The 24,671-nt window shown below is 42.1% G+C and overlaps 1 protein-coding gene across 1 annotated transcript in view; it reads left to right on the top strand.

The window, feature by feature from the left end:
• The first annotated feature begins 13,541 nt into the window (after window positions 1-13,541).
• The window catches only part of DGKK (diacylglycerol kinase kappa), a 173,709-nt gene continuing 162,579 nt past the window's right edge, over window positions 13,542-24,671 (top strand). Inside the window, exon 1 of the mRNA XM_068963214.1 lies at window positions 13,542-14,057. Within this exon, the coding sequence (XP_068819315.1) occupies window positions 13,542-14,057 (516 nt within the window). The remainder of the gene's footprint in view (window positions 14,058-24,671) is intronic.

Genomic DNA, 24,671 nt, shown 5'->3' with positions numbered 1-24,671 from the left:
CACAAAAAGGTCAGTGTAATCTTCTTAGCATGTAAATCGTAACATCCCACTGACCATAAAAATTTGAACATACACATTTACCTCCACTCCTTTGGCAAACTCCAAGACAGTAATTAGGGAAGAGATGATGATAACAATATTTTTTTTTTGAGCTAGAAAACAGAAATACAAGAAAAACTGCCTCTGCATACCAGAGGAAAGTGAATCCGAAACTGGCAGTGGGGGAAGTTGATAAGCTACACAACTCGAAACAAAGAACCTCCAAAGACTTAGCAATCAGTGGTATCAGCACTTCTATAAGTGAAGGCGAATGGGAGGTTTAAAAGAAGAATATTACTTGAAACTTTTATTAAGCAGTTAGATACCAGTTCAGTTCAGTTCAGTTGCTCAGTCGTGTCCAACTCTTGGCGACCCCATGAATCGCAGCACGCCAGGCCTCCCTGTCCATCACCAACTCCTGGAGTTCACTCAGACTCACGTCCATCGAGTCAGTGATGCCATCCAGCCATCTCATCCTCGGTCGTCCCCTTCTCCTCCTGCCCCCAATCCCTCCCAGCATCAGAGTCTTTTCCAATGAGTCAACTCTTCGCATGAGGTGGCCAAAGTACTGGAGTTTCAGCTTTAGCACCATTCCTTCCAAAGAAATCCCAGGGTTGATCTCCTTTAGAATGGACTGGTTGGATCTCGTCGCAGTCCAAGGGACTCTCAAGAGTCTTCTCCAACACCACAGTTCAAAAGCATCAATTCTTCGGCACTCAGCCTTCTTCACAGTCCAACTCTCACATCCATACATGACTACTGGAAAAACCATAGCCTTGACTAGATGGACCTTAGTCAGCAAAGTAATGTCTCTGCTTTTGAATATACTATCTAGGTTGGTCATAACTTTTCTTCCAAGGAGTAAGCGTCTTTTAATTTCATGGCTGCAGTCACCATCTGCAGTGATTTTGGAGCTCCCAAAAAATAAAGTCTGACACTGTTTCCACTGTTTCCCCATCTATTTCCCATGAAGTGATGGGACCAGATGCCATGATCTTCGTTTTCTGAATATTGAGCTTTAAGCTAACTTTTTCACTCTCCACTTTCACTTTCATCAAGAGGCTTTTTAGTTCCTCTTCACTTTCTGCCATAAGGGTGGTGTCATCTGCATATCTGAGGTTAGATCCCAAGATCCCCTAAAAAACTTCACACAGTTAGGTGATTGTCTCTGCCCTCCTCCCTGCCAGAAGATGTGAGGCTTATTCTCTAGAGAGAGTAAAACAGAAGTTCTTTGGACTGGGGAAACATTGAGCATAGCTGAGGCAGAAGTATTATATGGAAAACTTAAAAATTTCACATTTTGATGGTTGAGACCCCTAGTCCCTTATCTCACTTGGTTCTTAGAATGCTGGCAGTCAGCCATCAGGCAGAGTATTGGGATATTCTCCTTTAAGAATATGACAAATCTAAGAAAAGACTTAAAGACACTGCCATATGTGGTTGTCCAATGAAATGACTCAACCAGATCATCTTGCAGTGAAGCTTCTCATCGTAGATAGACCCTAAGATGATCGTCAATGAGTCCCACCTCCCGATATTCATGCCTTTATATAATTTTCTTTTCTTAAATGCTGTTGAACCTGTGACTTGCTTCTAACCAATGGAATATGGCAAAGGTGATTCATTCCCACCTTTTTTTTTTTTTCATTCCCATCTTTAAGTTATGATATATAAGGTTCTGCTTAGCAGATTGGAGCTAGAGTCTCTTCTTCTGAACTAAATGAAATAAGAAGTCATGCTGCGTAATTTCACATAGCAAAGAACTGCCAGCAGCCTTAAGGAACTGTGTGGGTGGCTTCTAGGACCTAAGGGCGACCTTCAGCCAATAGCTAGCAATAAGCCAAGGTCCTCAAGTATATGGTCACAAGGAAATAAATTCTGCCAAAAAACTGAATGAGTCTGAAAGCAAATTCTTCCCCAAACTTTTAGATGAGAATGCATCTTGACCCACACCTTGATTCACCCTGTGAGACCTTGAACAAAAGACCCAGCTATGCTCTACCCCCCTGGATGCATAGAAACTGTGAGATAATCAATGGGTCATTTTAAACCACAAAGTTTGTGGTAATTTGTTATACGGCAATAGAAAATTCATGTACTGAGATAGTCTACAAGTCTCAACTAAGCACCCTGATCTTCTAATCACAATTTTTAGGAACTTATTCATAAATATGAGCAGAAAGCTAAGGATGATGAGGTATCTGAGGAAAATCTCTGATATCAAGGTAGAGATCTAAACCAGCAAAAAGTCAAAAACTTAAAAGAAATAAGGAGAGAAAAAAAAATATTATCCTCAAAGAGATTCCAGAAGCTAATGCCTCCACCAATCAAGAACAGGATGATACATAAGGGTGGGGGGAGAGAACACTCAGAAAACAAAAAAATTACTCTTAAAAATTCCTGCTTTTGAATTTCTTATTAGAAATTGGCATAAAATAAGGAATTTGTCTGGTCTCTATCCCAGGATCCTGGGATGGAGCTTCTAAACTCTTGGAATTTCTTGAGTGATAAGATTGTCTTCGTTATTCATGGTAGGCCTCTGGGACTGTGCCTAAATTTATGCTAATTAGGTAACTGATGGTATGACTCTAGATAGTTTCAGGATGGGAGCTGGCCATGCTGGAATGACCAACCATGTGACTTGAGAGGCAGGGCTTTGAGCCAGATTATATAAGTCCAACTTGATATCTGGGGAGGGAATGGAGAGCTGGAGATTGAGTTCATTATTCAACCAAACATATCTACATAATGAAACCACAATAAAAAATCTGGACAGGAAAGTTCAGGTGAGCTTCCTGATTGGTGAATACATCAATATGCCAGGAAAGCAATGCATCTTGATTCCATGGAATCATGGGAGGAAGGGTATGGAAACTTCATTTTGGGGACTCCCCTCCAACCCAGACTTCATCCTATGAATCTCTTCATTTGACTAGTCCTAATTTGCATCCTTTATAATAAAAATGTAATTGCAAGCATAGCACTTTCCTGAGTTATGTGAGTTGTTCTAGGGAATTAACTAATCTGAGGGGATACTGGGAACCCCTAAGTTTGTAATCAGTTGGTCAGAAATGTGAGTCACATGGAGACCCCTGAATTTTGGCTGGTGTATCAAAGGAGGGTGATCTTATTGGGAATTGTGCACCTAACCAGTGAAGTCTGTGCTAACTCTGGGTAGCCAGTTTCAGTATTGCAGAAGGTTTGGAAGATAAAACTGAGGAAATCTTTCAGAAGTAAAACAGACAAAGAGATAAAAAGAGATAGAAAATAAAATATAAGCAAATTACAAGATCAGTGCAGGAAGCCCAATATAAGAATAACATGACTTCTAAAAAATAAGTCAGAAAAATTGGAGCGAAAAAATATGAAATAAATAAAGAAAATTTATCATAATTTAAAGGACAGCTTTAAAATTTAAAGGGCCCACAAAATGCCCACCGCAATGGAAGAAAATAGATAAGCACTAGGGTATTTCAGTGTGACATTGCATATTAAAGGCAAAACAAAAAACCTAACAAACTTCCAGAGAAGAAAAAAATTGAAGGTCACTTATAAGATATCCCAGGTAGCTCAGTGATAAAGAATCTGCCTGCCAATGCAAGAGCCGCAGGATCCATGGGTTCAATCCCTTGGTCGGGAAGATCCCGTGGAGTAGGAAATGGCAACCCACTCCAGTATTCTTGCCTGGAGAATCCCATGGACAGGGAGCCTGGCAGGCTACAGTCCATGGAGTTGCAAAGAGTTAGACATGACTGAGCACAGATGCACATTGTAAGATATAAAAATGGCTTTAGGTTTCTTAAAAGTTAGGAGCTAGAACACCAGGAAACAATGTCTTCAAAATTATTTAGGGATACCATGGGATGAGAGCAGTACCACAAATCACAGTGCAAACAGGCCATACTGGAGAATTCAAAAGAATGTCTTCAGAAGTTGAAACTGATAGAAGAGTCAATGTTCTCAATGCTTTCAATCTGCACATATTTGGAGAATATTTAGTTAATTGGGGAACAGGTTACAGATGAAGTAATGTTGAGTATATAGAAAATTAAGAAATTGAATAAACAAGACAATTATCAGCTCCATAAAAACAAACAGATGTGCAAGAAAGCAAAGGTAATCACAGCATGCTATATAACTTTACTGTGAATAGAATTCCCCTAGTAATAATAACATAAACACTGAATATGGATGTAATTAAATTATGACATAATTATACCAGGAAACTGGTGAAATGGGAAGTTTGTGTTTGTGGGTGCATGATGGCTGATGGTGATGATGAGCTAACCTCCCCTTTTCCATAGAATACTTTAATCTGAAAATTATGCATTAGCTTTATAAGCATGCTATTTGACTAAAGAGGTTGAAAGTAGTTGCCTTTGGGAGGTAGATAATAGGAGTGGGCTTCTCTGATCACTCAGACAGTAAAAATCTGCCTTTGATGTGGGAGACCTGGGTTGGAAAGATCTCCTGGAGGTGGGCATAGCAACCCACTCCAGTATTCTTGCCTGGAGAATCCCCGTGGACAGAGGAGCCTGGCGGGCTGCAATCCACGAAGTGACAGAGTAAGCACAGCACAGCACAGCACATAATAGGGGCAGGGGACACTGACAGCTGTGACAAATAATTTTCTCTCTTTAAACTGCATATAAAGTAAAAATTTTAGAAAATAAAAACTACTTTTAAAAGAAAATTCAAATCAGATCATGTCACCAAATTGTTTAAAACTCCTAGTAGTTTACTACTGCAATTAGAATAAAATTCTAACTCTTTCCCATGATGTATAGGGCTCTGAATCATGTCTAACTATCTTATTTCAAGTATGCTCTCTTCCAAGAAGCTTTCTCTGATTCATTTACAGGGTCAGTGATATTTTGTGCTAGAACACTTTAAAGCTAGCTGATCAAGTTCAACTATCTTACTTTATCTCATACCACTCCTCGCACCACCAATATCTAGGCTCCAGCCCCTCTGGTCTACTTTCTCTTCCTCAAACACAACAAGCTTGTTGCCAACTCAGCACCTTTGTGGTTCCTATTCCCTCTGCCAGAAATCACTCTCGCCAGATCTTTGCATGGCTGAATCCTTCTTTTTATTCAGGATTCAGCTGAAAGTTGCCCCTTTAGAGATGCCCTCCACAATCAGACAAACTCCAATTGAGGAACAGTCTGAAAGTCAGCTGATCTGGGCTCTTCAAAAATGTCAGTGTCGTGAGAGAAAAATTAAAGCTGGGACTAGTCTACATTAAAGGAGACTAAAGAGACAAGAACATGCAATTTATGATTTGACTCTTTTATAAAGCTATACTGAGCGTTATTGGAACAATTGGAGAAATTTTAATATATATTGTTTAAATAATATATAATAGTGTTATTGTTAAAATTCCTGAATATGGTAATTATATATTACCATGTATATATTAAATATGGTAAGTACATATATAAATTAAATATGGTATATATTACATATATATTATATATAACATATATATTAAATATGGTAAGTATATATGCAAGAATGCTTTCGTTCTTATGAGATATATGCTAAAATGCTTATGGATGGAGTTCATGATGTCTGCAATTAATTTCCAAATGATTTAAAGCAGAGAGGGAGAGAGAAAGTTGATAGTTTATAGATATCAAGTAATTGTGGCAAAATGTTAACAACTGGTGAATATTAATGAAGAATACATGCATCCACTATTTTATTCATGCAACTTTTCTGTAGAATTGAAAACCTGCCAAATCAAAAGTTGGAGGAAAAAAATCTTGAACTTTACTTAGTGGGTTTGTTGACAGTGTATTTGTGAAGTAATTCCAAACTATCTTGCATATGTAATAGGATTAGGCAAATGAGTAAAAATATTGACCAAAGAAGCCCTCTAGTCACTTTCTATCACATTATCCTGTTTTGTTTTCCTCATTACATTTATCATCTCTAAAGCATTAATTTTATTTATGCATTTGCTTAATGCATAAAGCCCCTACCCAATAAATGTTATTTAAGCAGAGATGGTGTCTGTCTAATTTACTTTTGAATTCTCAGCATTCAAGCCAATGCCTACCTAACACATTGATAATTGTCTTGTTTATTCAATTTCTTAATTTTCTATATACTCAACATTACTTCATCTGTAACCTGTTCCCCAATTAACTAAATATTCTCCAAATATGTGCAGATTGAAAGCATTGAGAACATTGACTCTTCTATCAATTTCAACTTCTGAAGACATTCTTTTGAATTTCTCCAGTATGGCCTGTTTGCACTGTGATTTGTGGCACTGCTCTCACCCCATGATATCCCTAAATAATTTTGAAGACATTGTTTCCTGGTGTTCTAGCTCCTAACTTCTAAGAAACCTAAAGCCATTTTTATATCTTACAGTGTGCATCTGTGCTCAGTCGTGTCTAACTCTTTGCAACTCCATGGACTGTAGCCTGCCAGGCTCCCTGTTTTGGGGGCTGCTTCATTCATTCGTTCTATAAGTAATTAATGAATGAATGAAGCAGCCCCCAAAACCCTTGGGTAGAAACAATGGAAAAGGAGGACTGCAATTTTGCCCCTGCAGCCAAGTTAAGGCTCTGAGGCACAGTTGCGAAAGGATCTTGTTATTTCAGAAACCTGTGAAGTTGAGAGAGGAAAAAGAGAGGAACTCAGCCTCATTCTGGCATGTGGACTGTGGTTAAAGGGAATAACCACTACCTGAAATGGCAGTGACCCCAAAGGTTACAACTACAGGATAGGGACTTAAAACTAAAATGTGAATGATGATGGGGAGGTCCCGGAAATGACTTTTTAATACTTTAATCTCCATCTAAGACACCTGAGTTATGTGACACCTTGTCTTTGCAAGTCACTTCAATTGTGTAAAGACTTCCTGAAATTCCCTCTTCCCACAGAGCTGAGGAATGGTGCATTTCCAGCTAACTTTCAGTAATGGAAGAGAACTACAGGGAAGAGAAAATGAGGCCCCTAAGAACACAGTTGGTAATTCTTTGGAGGAAAGGAAATCTCCCTTACTCCTCAACTTTTTTCATCACAGCAGTTTTGCCTATCAATATCTTTTTTTTTTTTTTTTTTGTGAGATCTTAGTTCCCTTGCCTGGAGAATTCCATGGACTGAGAAGCCTGGTGGGCTACAGTCCATGGGGTCGAGAAGAGTCGCACACGACTGAACAACTAACACGTTTTTTAGTTTCATGAACAAGGATTGAACCTGGAGCCATGGCAGTGAAAGCCTTGTGTCCTAACCACTGGACTATAAGGGATCTCCCCAGCCTCTCTTTTTCTTAATCTCCTTTTCCTACCTGTTTCTCACTCTTCCATCATTCCTCCCCACCAGGTTGGTGCCAGAAAGAAGTGCTTGTGGATAGTGGTGGGATAATAAAGTAATTATGTGCAGGGATAATCCTTACTAAAAGAATCTCTTTTTTTTTTCATTTTTGGATAAAGACACACACATGCACACTCAAATACAGAGAATGACTAATGCAGTTGTCTGCTTGCCTCCATTATTGATGTCATACCATGAGGGTTCTAAGACAGAGTCTTTTCTAGCCATTCTAAACACCATCACCTCAGGAGTGCTATCAGCTCTTTGCTTTTCCTCACCCGCATCCTACCCTCCCACACACCTGTGATCTGTCACACCACTGCTTTCTCTATGGCATTAGAGCAATCTGTTTTCTCTTATTACTCACTGCTTTCTCTATGGCATTAGAGCAGTCTGTTTTCTCTTATTACTCCGGCAATGGCACCCCACTCCAGTACTCTTGCCTGGAAAATCCCATGGATGGAGGAGCCTGGTAGGCTGTAGTCCATGGGGTCACTGAGAGTTGGACACGACTCAGTGACTTCACTTTCACTTTTCACTTTCATGCATTGGAGAAGGAAATGGCAACCCACTCCAGTGATCTTGCCTGGTCTTGCCTGGAGAATCCCAGGGATGGCAGAGCCTGGTGGGCTTCCATCTATGGGGTCGCACAGAGTCAGACACGACTGAAGCGACTTAGCAGTAGCAGCAGTTTAGATCCTTGGCAGTTCTTGACTGGATGGCTGTTTCTCATCAGCTTTTCCCCATATTAAAGCCATAGTAAGTCAAAGATACTACAAAGATCCACTTTTCTTATCCTCCTTCAGATTGTCCTCAATCTCTTAAACTGCTTTCAAGGTCCACAACCATTCCACTCCTGCCTCCTTAAGACTTTTCCCTCATCTCCTCTATTCTGTTGGTCATTCATTATCGGTTAGAATTTCAAATTAGGAACTCCATTATGATGTTGAGCCCACTGAAGTCAAATGACCCATTATGGACTGAATCCAAATAAGTTGTTAAGCAGGTTGGGCCAGCAGCCTTGGCAGTAAATACACAAAACTAGAGGCTGCAACAAAAATAAAGAATCATAATTTCACAAATGACCTGAAATTAACTGGATACCAACTCAAAGGGAGCAAAGTAGATTTTGTACATGCTTCCAAAACTAAATACACTGTCAAGGATAATTTTTCTCACTAGTTAGTTTTACCATTTTGCCATGTCACCCCTACTCAAACAATATTCATTGACTCCCAATTACCTTTAAAATAAAATCTTCAAATCCTTCAGTCTGGCATTCAGTGTCTTTTACAACCTGCCTTCTTCCTACCACTTATACTTACTCTGCTCTAAATTCATCTTTCATCAGTCCTTGGTAGGGTCCCCCTACCTCAGTATTACCACCAGGTTTCAATCCCTGCTCCTCTCCCTTCAGCTTCCTTCTTATTGATTCGTATTAACTGCGTCATTCAAGACCCACTTCAAGTATGCTCTCTTCCAAGAAGCTTTCTCTGATTCATTTACAGGATCAGTGCTATTTTGTGCTAGGACAGACTTTAAAGCTAGCTGATCAAGTTCAACTTTATCCCCTCAACCCCTTTTTTCAGATGAGAAAACCTTAGGCCCAAAGATAGTAAATGATTTGTATAAGGTCATGCTGTAAGTTTAGTGGTAGCAACTTAATCTGAAGCCAGAGTTCCTGACTCCCTTTGCAATTTCCTTTCCACACGGTCACACTTTGTTCCACTGCTACACCCCATGTGCACGAAGTGTGAAGTCATAATCATAAACCAACATCTGTGTTTGGATTTTTTTTCACCTGTATTTGTCCTATCTCAATCACCAAGTTCTAAAAATTATTGAGGGAAAGGATATTGTCTAATATTTCTGCTCCATCTTCTCCTTCCCCATCGCAGCTAAAAAGGCTGTATATACCTCAGACTGGCAGTAAATGCCAGTTAAATCTTAACTGTGGAATGCTTCACTTCAAGAAAGTACAAAAACAGAACCAATAAAACAAGTACACACTGGGTGAATTACTATATTACATACATATTCAAAAAGGTTCCTCTAAGCAGGGGCCTCCTATAGTGAGGTTGGCTACAGATCATTAACTACCATCGAGAGAAACAGTGAGAGTTGAGAAACCTAAGGGTAAAAATGTAAGAATCACTGCTCCTCTTACAGGCTCAAGAAATAGAAGGGCATTAAAGCAGACTTCCTGCTTTGTGATGGAGAGGATTCATGCAGCCCCTGTCTCGCAAACCCCAACTCAGCCCTACACTCTGGGAGTTGAGTGACACAAGTTCTAAATGTCTGTTCTACCACTAATTATCTCTGTGACCTAAGACATATCACTTAATCTCAATGGACTTGTGTTTTCTCATCTGTAAAAGGTTAGAGGGATGTGAAATGGAAGTCCAGACTTGCTTTGCCTCACACATTTACTGTGAGGCTAAAGTGAGATAATATATGTGAATGTACTTTAGAAAGCAAAGGCATTATATGAATACAAGGTATTAACTCTTAAACCCTCAATCTTGGATCAATTAAATCCTATGTGACTAGAGCAAGTGAAAGATAATGGGTTTACATGTTAATCCCCTTGAAATTAATTGTCTGAATCCTCTACCCTCCTCAGTAAATGCTGTTCTTCATCCCATCTCTTTATTTTATTTAGTAGTTTTATAAAGGTTGTTATTTTGGCTTTGCACATTGCCAAGGTGGCAGAAGTGGGGGAGATTGGCAGCTAAGACTCGGGAAAGGCACCCATTTCATCCCTAAATTGCTCTAAAAGGGAAGATTTAGGAAAATTGAAGCTATGGGTCAAGGAAAAAAGGGGCTTCCACTTAGCTCAGCAGTGTCATACTCTCATTCAATAGTGAAATGAAAATGAAAAAAAAGGAGTAATAAGAGCTTTAATTTGGCCACATTTCTTGGGTTTTCTCTACTTTGCCTCTCCAGAAATTCTAACAAGCCTGAAATCAAGGATCTCTGTTCTGACTTGGATTGACTTTATTTTGTGTGGAAGTGGGATAAATGCTAGGGGTGGGGGTGAGGTAGCATATTGCATACCCAAAGGTATGAGCCCACCATACTGATCAATCCTTCATCCTGCCCAATTGGGTAACATATATAACATGCCAAAAAGTCCCAGCTGAGGGACCATGTCTGCCCTGGGACACACAGAATCATGTCCACTCAAGCCTCTGTGGAGATGGTCATCATTCTTACTCTTATGTAGCTCTTGGCCCTTCTGTCAGTATTGTTGAATTAGAAAAGAGCCTCTTAGGAGATCATCAATCATCTGGAATATCAAATACTTTTTAGAAGCAATTCAGAAAAGAAAGACATCCTAACCGGTAAGCTGCACATCCATTTAGCAGACATTTCCTGAATCCTTACTATGGCCTCAGCCCTGGGTTACATTTTAAAGAAAATACACAAGCATCCAAGTAAAACTTTCTCTCTAAGAGACCAGTAGACTATGGGGGAGAGGAAGGTATAGATAAGATACAGCAAAAGTGTCTCCCTAACTCAGGCACCAACCAATCTATTTTAACCATCCTCCCCTTCTCTCGCCCGCCCCACCCCCCTGCAAACTGTGGTCCCATGAAAAGCACTGCATTCAACACTGAGCTGATGAGAGAAAAAAAAGCAAAACAAAACACTGCTGTAACATAAGGCAATAAGGCAGCTTCTGATGTGCTGAGAACTTTCTATTAAATTAATCATAATACAATCTAGCCAATATATCTCTAATAACACACCCTAATGGAGCAAAAGTCACCCACAGACAACTATTTTAACATTCACCCTCAAACTAACCTTGCAGCGAGAGTTTACATCATACATTTCGGACTCCTTGTGATTAAATATAGAAGAATAGACAAGAGTATCAATTAACATATACAAAGCAATAGCTCCAAGTTTTCCCCTGGTGGTGCCCTGCTTGATGACACCCGGTCTATGCCATCACTCTCTAACCCAAAATGTCGTTCTGCTCAATGACTCCTCTGCCTTCAGCTCTTCTAATATGCCAAGGCCTAGTGAAAATAAGATTTAAATGTGAGATAATGGCCCTTTCTAAGGTTAGAGATTTCACCAAAGCCTAAAAGCCCGAGAAGTGAGCTCCAAGCATAGGCTTACTGGCTGGTCAGGTCTGGCATCTGTATGTTCAGTCCTGAACCCTTAGGGGTAAAAGCAGCTTGGCTGCTTGAGTAAGGGATAGAAGAGAGGAAGAAAACCCCAGGGAAGATGAAGAGGATGAACCATCTGTGTGGGTTTACTGGAAGGAGTTCTGCCATCAGTGAAGAACTTGATAGACAAGGTTCACCTCCCCTGGACTTCTCCAGCCCCAGAGGTTAGGGATGGTCCCTGTACTAGCTTAGTAGCTGTCGAGCAGTGTAACCGTTCTCCAGAAGAGTGGGCTGAGGCTAGGATGCTGCAGTGAGGATCTGGGAAATGTAGCTCTCATCAGAGATTCTGGTCTTTGGAGGGGGATAGGAAAGACTGTCTTCTGAGGTGCTAATAATAATAATAAAGCAAATATTATTAATATTTAGTGCTGGGATGTGGTGTGGGAAACAGAAAAATGCTGCAGATTCTAGAAAATTCCGGGTGGGTCACTGTCAGTTGGCAAAAGAAGAGGGATTAGTGGAGGATATGGTCTGGGAGCAAACAGGGAAAGGAGGGGCTGCAAAAGAAGGGCTGCCATCCACAACAGCAGCATTATGTGTGTCAGAGATAAATTCACTTGTCATATTTCAAATTAGGTTTATAGGTGCTCCTTCCCCCACTCCCACAGAGCAGTGACTTAACGAGTGGTCTTCTCAATGTTTAATTGCAATTTTGCAGTATATTAGCATCTAAAGTCTCACTCTGACTGAGGTGATAGTTTGTATGTACGTGAACATGTACATGACTAACAGTCGAGAGAGCTTCTAAAGTCTCCAGATGTGGTGGGAAGGGTGATGCGGCAGGCACCGGCGCTCTTTTTGCAAGAGCATGCTTCCGAGGTATCAGGAGGTGAAAAAGGTGTGAGTGTTGCAGTGAATTTCCTCAGCCCAAGATGCACACACACACATTAACAAGTTCAGTAAAAAGTCCTCCTGAAACCTGACAAGTCCAGCTAAAAGCAAAAGGCAGTCTCCTACTGTAAAGGCGAGCCAGACAGACGCCCGGCCGGATCGCTGCGGATACCCGGGCAGCCTCAGCTCAGGAGAGCACAACCGAGCCGCCGCTACCCGGGTACTCTTGCCTGGTTCCTGGGCTACATCCGCGGGCTGCGGAAAGCCAGGGCTCTCGCCCAGCTTCATAACACACGTTTGCCGAAGCACCCTCAAACCCTGTACCCTAAGGCAAACCTCTCAGATCTGGCAAAGGTCAGAAATGCAAAAACTGAGACGGGGGACAAATTTTACTTCAATGCAAAAGATTGACCACACACAGACAGACAGACACACGGACAGACACACACACCCATTTTACTTCAACCCCAAAGACTGAACACATACACAGAGACACAGAGAGAGATACACACACCCCCAACCCCGTGCCAGCTAATTTCTTTTCCCTCGTTAGAAAAAAAGGATTACTTGCCCACAGAGGCTTGGAGATGGGGGGCATAGAGGTTGGTCCGAGGCTAGGTTCACCTGCTGCTGAGGTGAGAGAGCAGACACAGGATGGAAGCCGACCTGAGCAGCAGCTCACAGCTGGGTGGTAAGGGGGATTGCAAAGACCCTCAAGTTCGCTTCTAGCTTTTTATTTATTTATTTTTCGCATTTGCGTCACTAAAGGGTTAAACACAGCGGGGCTCCAACACCCCCCTCTCAACGCCTCCCCACTCCCCCTCCCCTTTTGGTCTTCCCCCTCCCCTCCCGCGCGTCGCTAGGAGGTCATCAAGCGCTCTGTCCAGTCCGCGTTCTCAAGCCCCTCTGCTTCCCGCCCATCCGGCCCGTGGCTGCTTACGAAGAGGTGTGCGCTCACCGAGGGGCGTGTTCCAGCACTGGGAGACGCCGAGCATCCCCCTGGTAGACCTCAGAGCGGAGCCAGCCATGGAGCGGGGCGGGGGAAAGTTTGGCACCTTGAAAGGGGTTGTTGAACTGGGGTGGGCGGGGCGCCCGAGGATACTTTAGCCCTCCGAATTCAAGGGCGCCCGCTGCCCGGACCTGAGGCGGTGTTCGGCCATGGACCGCGGAGCTGCCGCGGCCCAGGGCACTGCCCCGCCTCAGGATGGAGAGCAACCCGCGGAATCTCCAGAGCCGCCGCCGCCGTGGCCGCCGCCGCAGCCGCCGCTCCTGCGGTCGCCACCGGCACGGGCTCCTCGGCTGCTCTGCGCGCCTTCGCCGGAACCGGCACCGCAGTTCTGTCCCGAGCTTGCTCCAGAACCTGGTCTGGAGGCGACCCCAGAACCAGCCTCAGAACTCGACACAGAACCGATCCTAGAACCAGATAGAGAACCAGCCCCAGATCCAGCCCCTGAGCTGATCCCAGTACCAGCCGTAGAACCGGCCCCCGAGCCGGCCCCAGTACCAGCCAGAGAACCAGCCACAGAGTCCTGCCCTGAGCCGGCTCAAGTGTCCCGTCTGGAGCAGAGCCCAGCACCACATTTATTGCAGTGTCCGGTGGTCGCTCCAGAGAAGGGTCTAAGGACCTCGCCAACGCCGCAAACACCAGTGCCAGTGCCACTGTCCAGTATAAAGGTAAGAAAAAGACCCCCTGGGGCGGGAGGGCTCGTAACCAGGCGAGGCCGTATGGCTATCCTGCTTTCGGGACTCTGGACACCCTTAGCATCCCATTTGGTTGCCACGGACTAGCAAAGATGCTCAGAAAGATGCGGGGATGTGGGAGCCCAGGGGAGAGGGAAGCGGTTGGGAGGCGGGAAGCAACATGTGGAAGTGAGAGTGGGCTGTTGGGGTGGCTAGAAACGGGAATGATAGCACCGGTTGGGAGTCAGAGCAGTGTTCCCTATGAGAAGTGACAGTGCGGTGAGCGCCTATATCTTGAAAAAGAAGAGGAAGACGACCCAGGGAGCGAAAGAGACCTAGAGAGGTGTTAGCGGCCGGTCCACGGTACCCAGGGATGGGATTGAGTGGGGGCAGTGGAATACACCTATTAGCCGCGGTCACTGCCGCAGAGGCCCAAGCTGTGGAGCCGCAGTCGTTTGATTGACCCCCTCCCTGCCACTGGGGAGGGAGTCCTCAGCTTGGGCGCAACTGGCAGCGCTCCAGGGAAGGGCCCGGAGTCTCTGTTGCCCGTTGGGCGCTGGTACTCGATTCGGGTGGGGATTAGGGGTTGGGCGGCGCCCACGCGCACTGCAGGGGAAGGGCAGGGTTCGCCGGAGAGGACTGGGAGAGCATGCGTGCGTCGAAGCCACCATTCCATCTGTTTGCAGGATTTCCCGTCAGGTAGGTGCAAACACAGTGTTACAGTGATGGGCCGCGTCACAAGCGGGCGACTGGCATCCCGCACTGGTGCCAGTTGGAATGGTACAGGAGTCCTGGTTTAAAGACAGGAAAATAGGAGTTGATATTTGAGAGCGTGTGAATGGGAACCCTCCTCTCTTCCAGTCTTCAGAGACGCCTTTGTAAATGTTGCACTTCACGGGGATCCTCCCGCTAAGGGGGGAGGGGGAAAAAAGAAGGTTTTCGGTCTTTCCTTGGACCTTGAAACCCCGAAAACGGTGTCTGATCTTCAGGAGTCTGTCTCTCATGCTTTCTTTGTGATCCCCCTACTCTTCGTTTTCCTAAACTTCGTTCCACAAGATTGTGAAAATCGTAATAATGTATACATACACCTTCATTGAGCTTCGCCCCAAAGAAAAACAATACAAAACACAGAAACAACACACCACACCAACCTGCTGCTTAGCAGGGCATAGGGACAAGGCTCAGAATCCTGTCACTCTGGACCACACACTTGTAGAATGTAGGGGACTGGGGGACAGAGGTTGTCATCTCGAAATGGAAATGGAAGCGCTGGTTGCTTCCTGAGTTATGAATAGGGAGGCTTGAATTTTCGAAAAAGAGAAACAATGAAGGGGAAAGTTTCACAGGGGGAAAAATGCACAGGTTTCAAAAGAAAGAAATAAAACTGCAGGAGATTAAGATTAAAAAAAAATCCAACAATCCCGCTTTCACAGAGGGTGGATCTCCATGCCCCACCATTTCCTCCTGCAGCCCTTCCCTGCAGTGATCTCTAGGGCAGCTGGGCCTGGGAGGTCACCCTAACCAGGTGCTTGCTCTTGTCTTTTTGGAAGAGTTTGCATAAAGCTGATAAGAAGGAGAACAATAAGGCTGACCTGACTTGTGGCCTTCTTGAGATTCCAACAGCAGGACTGAGAAACTGACACCTGAAGGCTTAAATACCAGGATGGTCAGTGAATGTATGGCCTCTTTGGCCTCTGAAAGACTGACTGCAGGCCGGGAGCTCCAGGGATGAGCCCTGTGACAGAGGGAAAGCATCTCTCACCAGCTTGACAAGAAAATTTCTATTGCCAGACAGATAAGGAGCATCAGGGTAGGGGAACCAGGTTAGCTTCCTCCACACAGTGTCCATTCAGGCATGCTAGCCAGCTGGCCCACAGGTACTTGGCCGTCTCAGCAGGTGACAATGACCACTTCCCTCCAGTTTGATTTTGCCAAGTAGAGCTGGTCTTTTGTTCCGTCACTTATCTTGTAGAGTGAGTTTCTTCCCATCTGTGAAAAGGGCCATATACACGAACCCTAGAGAGTTTTGAAGGATGCAAAAATCTGGGTAATGCTAAAACTGCCAGGAGCAAACACTTCTCTAACCGTCTAGGTGTTGCTATGCAATTATTTCCTGGTGCAGATGAAAACACCTGATCTTCAGTGATAGGACCATTCTCGGCTGCATTCTCCTCAGGCAAATAGCACCCATAACCAGCTGACTTGGATCTTAACATTCAAGGCAAACAGGCTGCCATCTTATCTAGGGTTTTGTTGCATTGTTCTCAGACACTGCCTTCTTGAGGCAAGCTTGGGGAATGACATACATATACACACACACACATGTATACACACACACACAGAATCTTAGAGATCAAAACAATATATAGCTCTCATCATACAATGAAATCCTACATGGTAAGCACAGTCAGTACCAGTAGCATGAAACTAGCCTGATAAATCAAAGGACAAAATGAGTGAAACCAAGGCTTTGAATGTGACTGCAAATTTCTCCCAGATAACTTTGCTGACCAGTACTGCACTAAAAAAAGGTCTTCCAGTGTGTGGTCTGCTCTCTTTGGGGGTTTTGAACCTGCTGGCTGCAAATCTATGACAAGCATAAGGGTAAAGACAGAGAAAAGAGGGCTCGTATTTTCTTTCCAAATAGCTACCAGAATAACAGTCTGTGAACCAAATCTATTTCCTTCCTTTCTGAAATAGTTTAATTTCCAGGAAATGAGCCATGGTCTCCCACCTGGTGGCAGCAAGTGTAAGTAAAGACGTGTGAATTGGTTCTTCAACAATGCTATAACTCTCTTGGGTGGGGCGGGGGGTCCTACATGTGAACCATATTTGCTTCCTTTCCTTCAACTGTGGTTGAAAAAAGACCATATGTATTTTTATTCATTGGGTTTGATCAGCTATGAAATTATAATCACACCACACAGGTGACTGATGAAATACACTTTTGTGGCTTTTATTTCTAGGGTGGAGAGGGGCCTCTGTATCCCTCACTCCTAATAACTACACAGCAGTTACCATTATATCCCAAACCATAACAGAACAGTTTCCTGGTATTTTTGCACACATTTTCTTACAAAGCAGCAGGCATTTGCTTATATGACACCTGGTAATTCTTACTGGAATGCTTTATTATCTTACCTATGACTGAGCTTCTCAAAGGTAGATACCATCTCTCCTTCCCAGTGCCCAATACAATTCAGCCCTTGCTATTTTTGCTCAATAAACACTTGCTGAAGCTTGAAACCTATCAATTCCATTTTCAGCAATGACACAGAGACTGCTTCTGTGAATGAATAAAAAATGCATTCTCACTTGTTTCAGAGGGATAAGTAAATGCTTATTTAAATAGCCTGGAATATATAGCCCTTGGGGAAATGCAGTCAATCTTTCCATTTTCAGAATGAATGTTAGAATCATAATTAAGAAGCAAATTACTAACAATTAAAAAACTGATTTGGAAAGTGTCCTTATTCCCTGCAGTCTCAGCAGCAGCAGACTAATGATGTTGTTGATTTCAGGGGTAATACATTTTTTTTTCCCTAACTGAACAGAATATCTGCAGTGACTGTAAACAGCTTCAGGATTGTAAATTCGAATGTTTAACCTGTTGAAGGTCAGGATGAAATTACTATCTTTCCTCTTTGGCTCTTTCCCCCCTCCTTTCCAGGTTTTGATGACACCATCTGATATATTTGGTATATTCTGAGAGCGCCTGAGCATTTGCTGCAGGATGTTCTAAAAAAGATAATGAGATATTTGGCCAGTGGTCTTTCTTTTCTGAGAATACAGTTCTTATGTGTTTATTAAAATGTCCAAGTGGGGCTTCTGCGGATCTGCAGTCCAAAAGGCACAGGGACGGCTGAGCCATCAGTTACCCAGTGCTTCCAGGGAAAGGGAGAAAATCCACAGAGGCCAGGAAAGCATTCAGGGGCATTATAACAAGGATTATATAATGTCCACTGCTATTATGGTACTCTACAGTTTGCAGAATGCTTTCCTCTGCATTATTATTAACTCTTTTATTCCCCTGAAGAAGGCAGCAGGGTGGGAGAGAGCAAAAATAGAATGTGATACCTCATGAGTGCATGCATGCTAAGTCGCTTCAGTGGTGTCTCTTTGTGACCCCCACAGACTGTAACGCACTGGGCTCCTCTGTCCATGAGATTCTCCAAGCAAGAAAACTAGAGTGGTTGCCATTTCCTCCTCCAGTGACACCTAATAGGGTATAACTATCAATTTATCTATTATAGATTTTTTAAAAATCCAACATATGCCTTTCTGTGACACACAAGATGCTCATTTGTTTAAGAAAAACTTTTAAGCTGACATTCCATTAGCCTTGATTTTTTTTCCAAAGTAGTGATTGCTGTTCCCTGTGTGATGCTCCCAGAGGAGACCATCATAGAACAGGAGCCTGAGAAGGAAGGAGAAGAGGCACAAGACCCTGAATCTATTACTCCCAAAGAAGCCCGCCTTTTTTTCTGGAAAGAAAATAAATAGAAATTCTGCTAGAGATATGGTTCCCAATCTTTCCAAAGCCTGCCTACTATAATCCTCTAAGTGGGAAAAAAACTTAAAGCATTTAAAAAAGAAAGCAGCCATTCCAAAAGGGAGATGCCCCCACCCTCACCAAAGCAAATAAACCTTATTCTCAAAACAGAAGAAACAAATTTACAAATTTTTTAAAAAAGAAAGGGACAATGACCCCAGATAATGAAACTCCCCTGAAAATTATTTTAAGAAAAAAAAATTCTAAAGGGAAGAGCTCCTCTCCCTTGACAAAGCCCATGAAACATATCCCCAAGAGAAAAATTTTAATGAAAAGAATGAATGAGAAATCATCTCAAGGTAAGAAGTATTTTTCACCCTAAAATTTTCTTGAAACTTGTAAACTGTATTTGCACCTCATGGCCCATGCCCAGTCTCTCACAAAACCTATGGGGGCAAAAATAAGTTGATGTCCACCAATCTCATCAAAGCTCCCTACAGTCATCTCCTAATTATATGAGATGTCCAAAATAAGCAAATCCTTAGAGACAGAAAGTAGATTAGTGGTTGCCAGGAACTGAAGGGGATGGGAGGGCAAGTGTGGGTGATAGCTAAAAGGTACAGGGTTTCTTTGGAGGGCAATAAAAATGTTCTGAAATTAGGCAGTAGTGGTGTTTGGGTGGGGCTTCCCCAGTGGCTCAGTGGTAAAGAATCTACCTACAATGCAGGAGACATAGAAGATGCAGGTTCCATCCCTGGGTCAGGAAAATCCCCTGGAGGAGGAAATGGAAACCCACTCCAGTATTCTTGCCTGAAAAATCCCATGGACAGAGAAGTCTGTGGGCTATAGTCCAAAGGGTCACAAAGAGTAGGACATGATGAGCACAAGCACGATGTTTGCACAGCCTGTGAATATACTAAAAAGCACTGACTTGTATGCTGTAAAGTCGTGAATTTGATGGTATGTGAATTATATCTTAATTAAAAAGATGAGATTGTTCCTCCAACTATATGATAATAAACCTGCTACCTTCTCACAAATAAGCAAACAAATGAATAAATTTTAAAAAAGAGGATCCTCTTAAGGCCCTCCAACCTCACCAAGAAAAATAAATTTTATTGACTTCCATTTTTTTTTCTTTTGAGAAAAACAGAAGGGGAAATCTCTTCAAGGGCATATACTTTCAAAATCATCAAAAATCAATGAAAGTTATGAATCCCTCCACCCAGATACATGCAAACATTTTAACTTAATACAGAAAGAAATATTAAAGGATAAGGTTCCTGATCTTACCAAATCTCCTGAATGTTTAATTCCCATGAAAGGGGGAAAAACGAATAAATAAATAAGGGGAGATGCCCCTTCTTCACCAAGAACATGAATATTATTTCAAAATACAATTTCTTTAGGATTTTGAAGATTTAAAAGAAAATTAATGATGGAAAGACACGTGTGTTGGTGGATGGGATAATATCAAAGAAATGAATACAAAATCCTCTTAAAAAGAAGCTCCAATCTCACAGACACATGAACTTTTCTGTCAAAACACAATGAAAACAAATGCAAACAATTTTTTTAAAAGAAGGAAAAAAGAAAAAGAAATCCTTCTAGTGAGAGGTGACCTGAATTCATCCAAACCCCAAAGCTTTATTTTTAATATAAGAAATTTTTAACTTGGAAAGGTAAGAGAGAAACAGAAACAAGACCAAGAAAGTCCTCTAACAGAAAGATGTCCTCAGTCTCCACAAAGTTCCCTTTTCTCAAAACAAGTAATGCATTTAGAATTAGAGGGGAAAGAAGAAAGAAAATAACATTTTAAAAGAGAAATCTCCTTTTTAGGGAATGATGAAGCTCCCAAACTCATCAAAGTCCCTGAACATTTTTTCTCCAAAGAAAGAAAGAAAAAGAATGAGGGAGGTGGGAGAAGAGGAGGAGGAAAGGGAGAGAAAGGATGGGAGGGGAAAAGGAGGGGTAGAAAGGAGGGAAAAATGGAAGAGGAGAAAGAAGAAAATAAATTAAGGAGTAATTTTTTTAAGGAGGAAATTCATAGGGGAGGTGAACCATTGCCTTATTGAAAATAATGAATGTTATTTCTGATAATCAACCTACCCCACCCCCCATAAAAAGGAGAAATAAAACACAAAAGCTCTTTCTAAAGCTTCTTCAAAGGGAGATGCACCCAGTCTCACTGGAATCCCAGTACCTTATCTATCTTCCAGCATTCAAATATTTTTTTTTATTAAAAGGAAAATAAGAAATTATTTCAAAGACAAATGTTCCCAATCTTACTTCTTCCAAATAGATTACTTATTTTAAAGAAAGAAAGAGAAATCCTCCTGAGAAGGGCTCCCCAATCTCATTAAAGTCAGTGGCCCTTAGAGCTCCTGTCCACAACACCTGTTTAAAAAAAAAAAAAATAAGGAAGTCCTCCAAACCTAAAGAGAGGTGCTCCCTCTAAAGAAAAAAAGTTCCATCATAAGAGATACCCTCAACTTCACTAAAATTAATAATGATTCCTCTCCACACTCAAAAGGTTTGGAAAAAAAAAAAAGAAATTTAAGAGGAAAAAAGAGAAACCCTCCTAACCTAAGGCAAGTTGGCCATAATCTCACCAACAGCCTTGAACTTTATTCCCCTAAAGAAATTTTTTAAAGAAAGAGCAAAAATGAGAAAAAAGACCAGTCTTTTAAGAAAAAGTACCCTCTCTACCCACCCCACTCTAAAGACTAGAAATTATTACACAAAGAAAAGGTTATATCATTCTAGAACCAGTGAACCTAGGGCTTCCCAGGTGGCGCTATTGGTAGAGAACCTGCCTGCCAATTCTGGAGAACTAAGAGATGTGGGTTCGATCCCTGGGTCAGGAAGAGCCCCTGGAGGAGAGCAAGATCCCTGGAGAAGAGCATTGCAAACTGCTCCAGTATGAATCCCAAAGGCAGAGGAGCCTGGTGAGCTAAGGCCCAAAGGGTTGCAAAGAGTTGGACACGACTGAAGTAAGTTAGCATGCATGGCACGCACACCAGTGAACCTTAAATTCAGAACATGAAGCTGAAGAGTTTGTTGTTGTTTAGTTGCTAAGTCATGTCCAACTCTGCCACCCCATGGACTGTAGCCCACCAGGCTCCTCTGTCCATGGGATTCTCCAGCCAAGAATACTGGAATGGGTTACCATTTCCTTCTCCAGGGGATCTTCCTGATCCAGAAATGGAACCCATGCCTCCTGCATTGGCAGCCAGATTCTTTACCACTGAACCACCAAGTAGGCTGAAGCGTAGTCAATGTTTAATTCCAGGCTGGCTTCTCTCTGCCCCCTGGCCCATTTCTGGTTAACCTCTCCCATCCATCAGTCAGGGTGTACACTCAGGAAAGGCAAATCCTGTCCATAGAAAACAGAATTAATAAGGAAAAGCTTCTAAGGAAAAAATTATATACTTCTTTTCCAAACCAAACAGAAATACTTTGGGAATTAGCTGTATTATTATGCCTCTCTAATACTAACTTCAAGAGCTGATGATAAACTTAAAGCAATGACATTCTTACTACTAATTTTCAAATTAGATACACACCCCTACCTAGCTGAGAAGGAGCTTAGCCAGTTCAATAATGGTGTTCTGACAGTGGTTGTCTAATCATGTGCTCACTTAAAAGTCTGTTCTTATAGAGTGATAAAGGGCTTGGCTCTTACAAATACATACAATTTCCAAGTCAGGTTTATAAGCAGAGAATAAGACTCAATGTTTTCCAAATTTTAAACTTCATTTACTTATTTAAAAATTAAATTGAAGGTCCTACCGTATAGCACAGGGAACTATACTCAAGATCTTGTAATAACCTACAATGGAAAATAATCTGAAAAAGAATAGGTATGTGTATACACAACTGAGTCACTTTGCTGTACACCTGAAACTAACACATTGTAAACTAACTATGCTTCAGTTTTTTAAAGGGTTTAGAAATTTTTTTAATTACACTGAGTGCCTCTTTTGTGTCCCTACTTGCTTAGCACTGAGGAATCCCATGGTGGGCAAAATCACATAGATGAGATTTCCTTGAAGCAACACTAGTAAATGAGGGACCCAGTTACCAAAACAGATGTACAGGGAGTGATTATTTGCTTTCCCTGCTTGCTTTACCAAGGCATTTACTCAGTCAATTCTTTCAGCATACCTCTTCTTAAACAAAAATGTAATGCAATAAAATAATGAAATATATACTAATTTCAGGAAATGTGGAAAATCATGAAAGCTTCCAAAAAGTAAATAAAAATTATATAGCAACCGACCAATCAAGAGATAGTTACTCATGTATTTTCCCCATTTATTTCCTCTGAATACATGCTTATAGTCTACAATAGTAAGATGTTAGGGAATGTGCAATTATGTCTCAAGCTTCCTCCTACCCCAGTCACCTCCCTCACTTAATCATTAGGTCATGTGCATTGTTCTACACTGTATTTGAAAGTGAAAAAAAGTGAAAGTGTTAGTCACTCAGTCCTGTCTGACTCTTTGTGACCCCATGGTCTGTAGCCCGCCAGCCTTCTCTGTCCATGGAGTTCTCCAGGGAAGAATACTAGAGTGGGTAGCCATTCCCTTCTCCAGGGGATCTTCCCGGCCCAGTAAACCCTAATTAATTTTAGCTTAAAATGTATCTACCTGTATGATATGCTTGCTAAACATGTGCTTGAAACATAACTATTAAGGGATGTATTAGAGGTATAAAGCAATGAGAGTATACATTTTATGTATACACAATTGTTGTGTCTACACAAACAAAATGTCTCATATATAAATAGCAGACTGAACTCACATTTACTTGGTCATCTAGATTTCATTTGTCCAGCTAGGTTTGTGACTTGAGTTTGGGGAAGACTCACTGTTAAATTTCCAAAAGGAAAATCTAAGTTTCTGGGACTATTTTTTAGCCATATGCAAAAATGCACTGATGGCTTTGTCTCTTTAACACAAAGTTACAGAATCATGCTTTTCTGTGTACCTCCTACCCAGAAGGGAAATACCTATGTGTGAGGACATTATCAACAATTATTAGGAGATAGGCTATTCAATTTATCCAGCTTTCATTAACCCAATATAGAAAATTAAGAGAGTTAATAAAATTTATACAATCCAACTAAGGTTGAATCAGTAATTTAAAAGGCAAATGTAATGCAGTATTGGGTGGCTAAGTGGTTAAGAAGCGGCCTGCCAGTGCAGGAGACCTGGGTTCCATCCCTGGATCAGGAAGATCCCCTGGAGAAGGAAATGGCAACCCACTCCAGCATTCTTGCCTGGGAGATCCCATGGACAGAGGACCCTGGTGGGTTACAGTCCATGGTGTCACAAAAGAGTTGGACACGACTTAGCAACTAAACAATAACTATGCAGTATTAAGATCAGAATCTTCAGCCTTGTCAGTAGCACTTAGAGATTCTCATCTTCCAAAGTGTTACAAGTATTTGCCCTTTAAATCTTTTGCTTTTAAAGAGCCTGTAAGAGAGATATTGGCCCCTGAGAACAGGGATTCCCACCGCCTTGTTTCCCTCATAGCAACACAAGGCGAGGCACATGATGCTGTGGGATGCTGAGAGATAAGCGTGATGCTCCCACCCAGAGCTTTGGTGAGTTCTTCTGAAACAAGAAGTGATGGGCATGGGGACTGAGCTTGGCCCCTGCCTCCAGGAGCAGGAGAGGCTAGAAGCACTGCTCACAGGACTCAACTAAGAACACTCAGAATCCTGGATGTTCATTCATTTGCTTTCTGCTGCAGCTAATGTTCTCTTCTGGGATTTTGCAACTTGAGGCAGGAAATGAAAGGTACCCGCTGAGTAAAATTTTTTCATCTCCTTGGCTCTTCTGTTCACCTCCTTGGCTCTGAGTAGAGATGTTTGAAAACAGGAAAATTTTTCAGTAACCCTGGGCTTTGTCAACTGAGTTCCCATTCTCCTGAAGTGGCTTCAGCATCATCCTCCAAATCCCGACTCTAACAGTAGTGGCCACATCCTATTTTAGAATTACCTTGATTGTTAACTTTCCTTTAGTAAGTGTCATTTGTCATTAATAAGTGTCATTTATTATCTACTTTTAACATACTATTTCATGGTTTACTTACATCACTGTACA

This window comes from Capricornis sumatraensis, chromosome X (assembly GCF_032405125.1).
Source record: "Capricornis sumatraensis isolate serow.1 chromosome X, serow.2, whole genome shotgun sequence".
Taxonomy (NCBI): Eukaryota; Metazoa; Chordata; class Mammalia; order Artiodactyla; family Bovidae; genus Capricornis; species Capricornis sumatraensis.
This window is presented reverse-complemented; position numbering and strand designations above follow the sequence as displayed.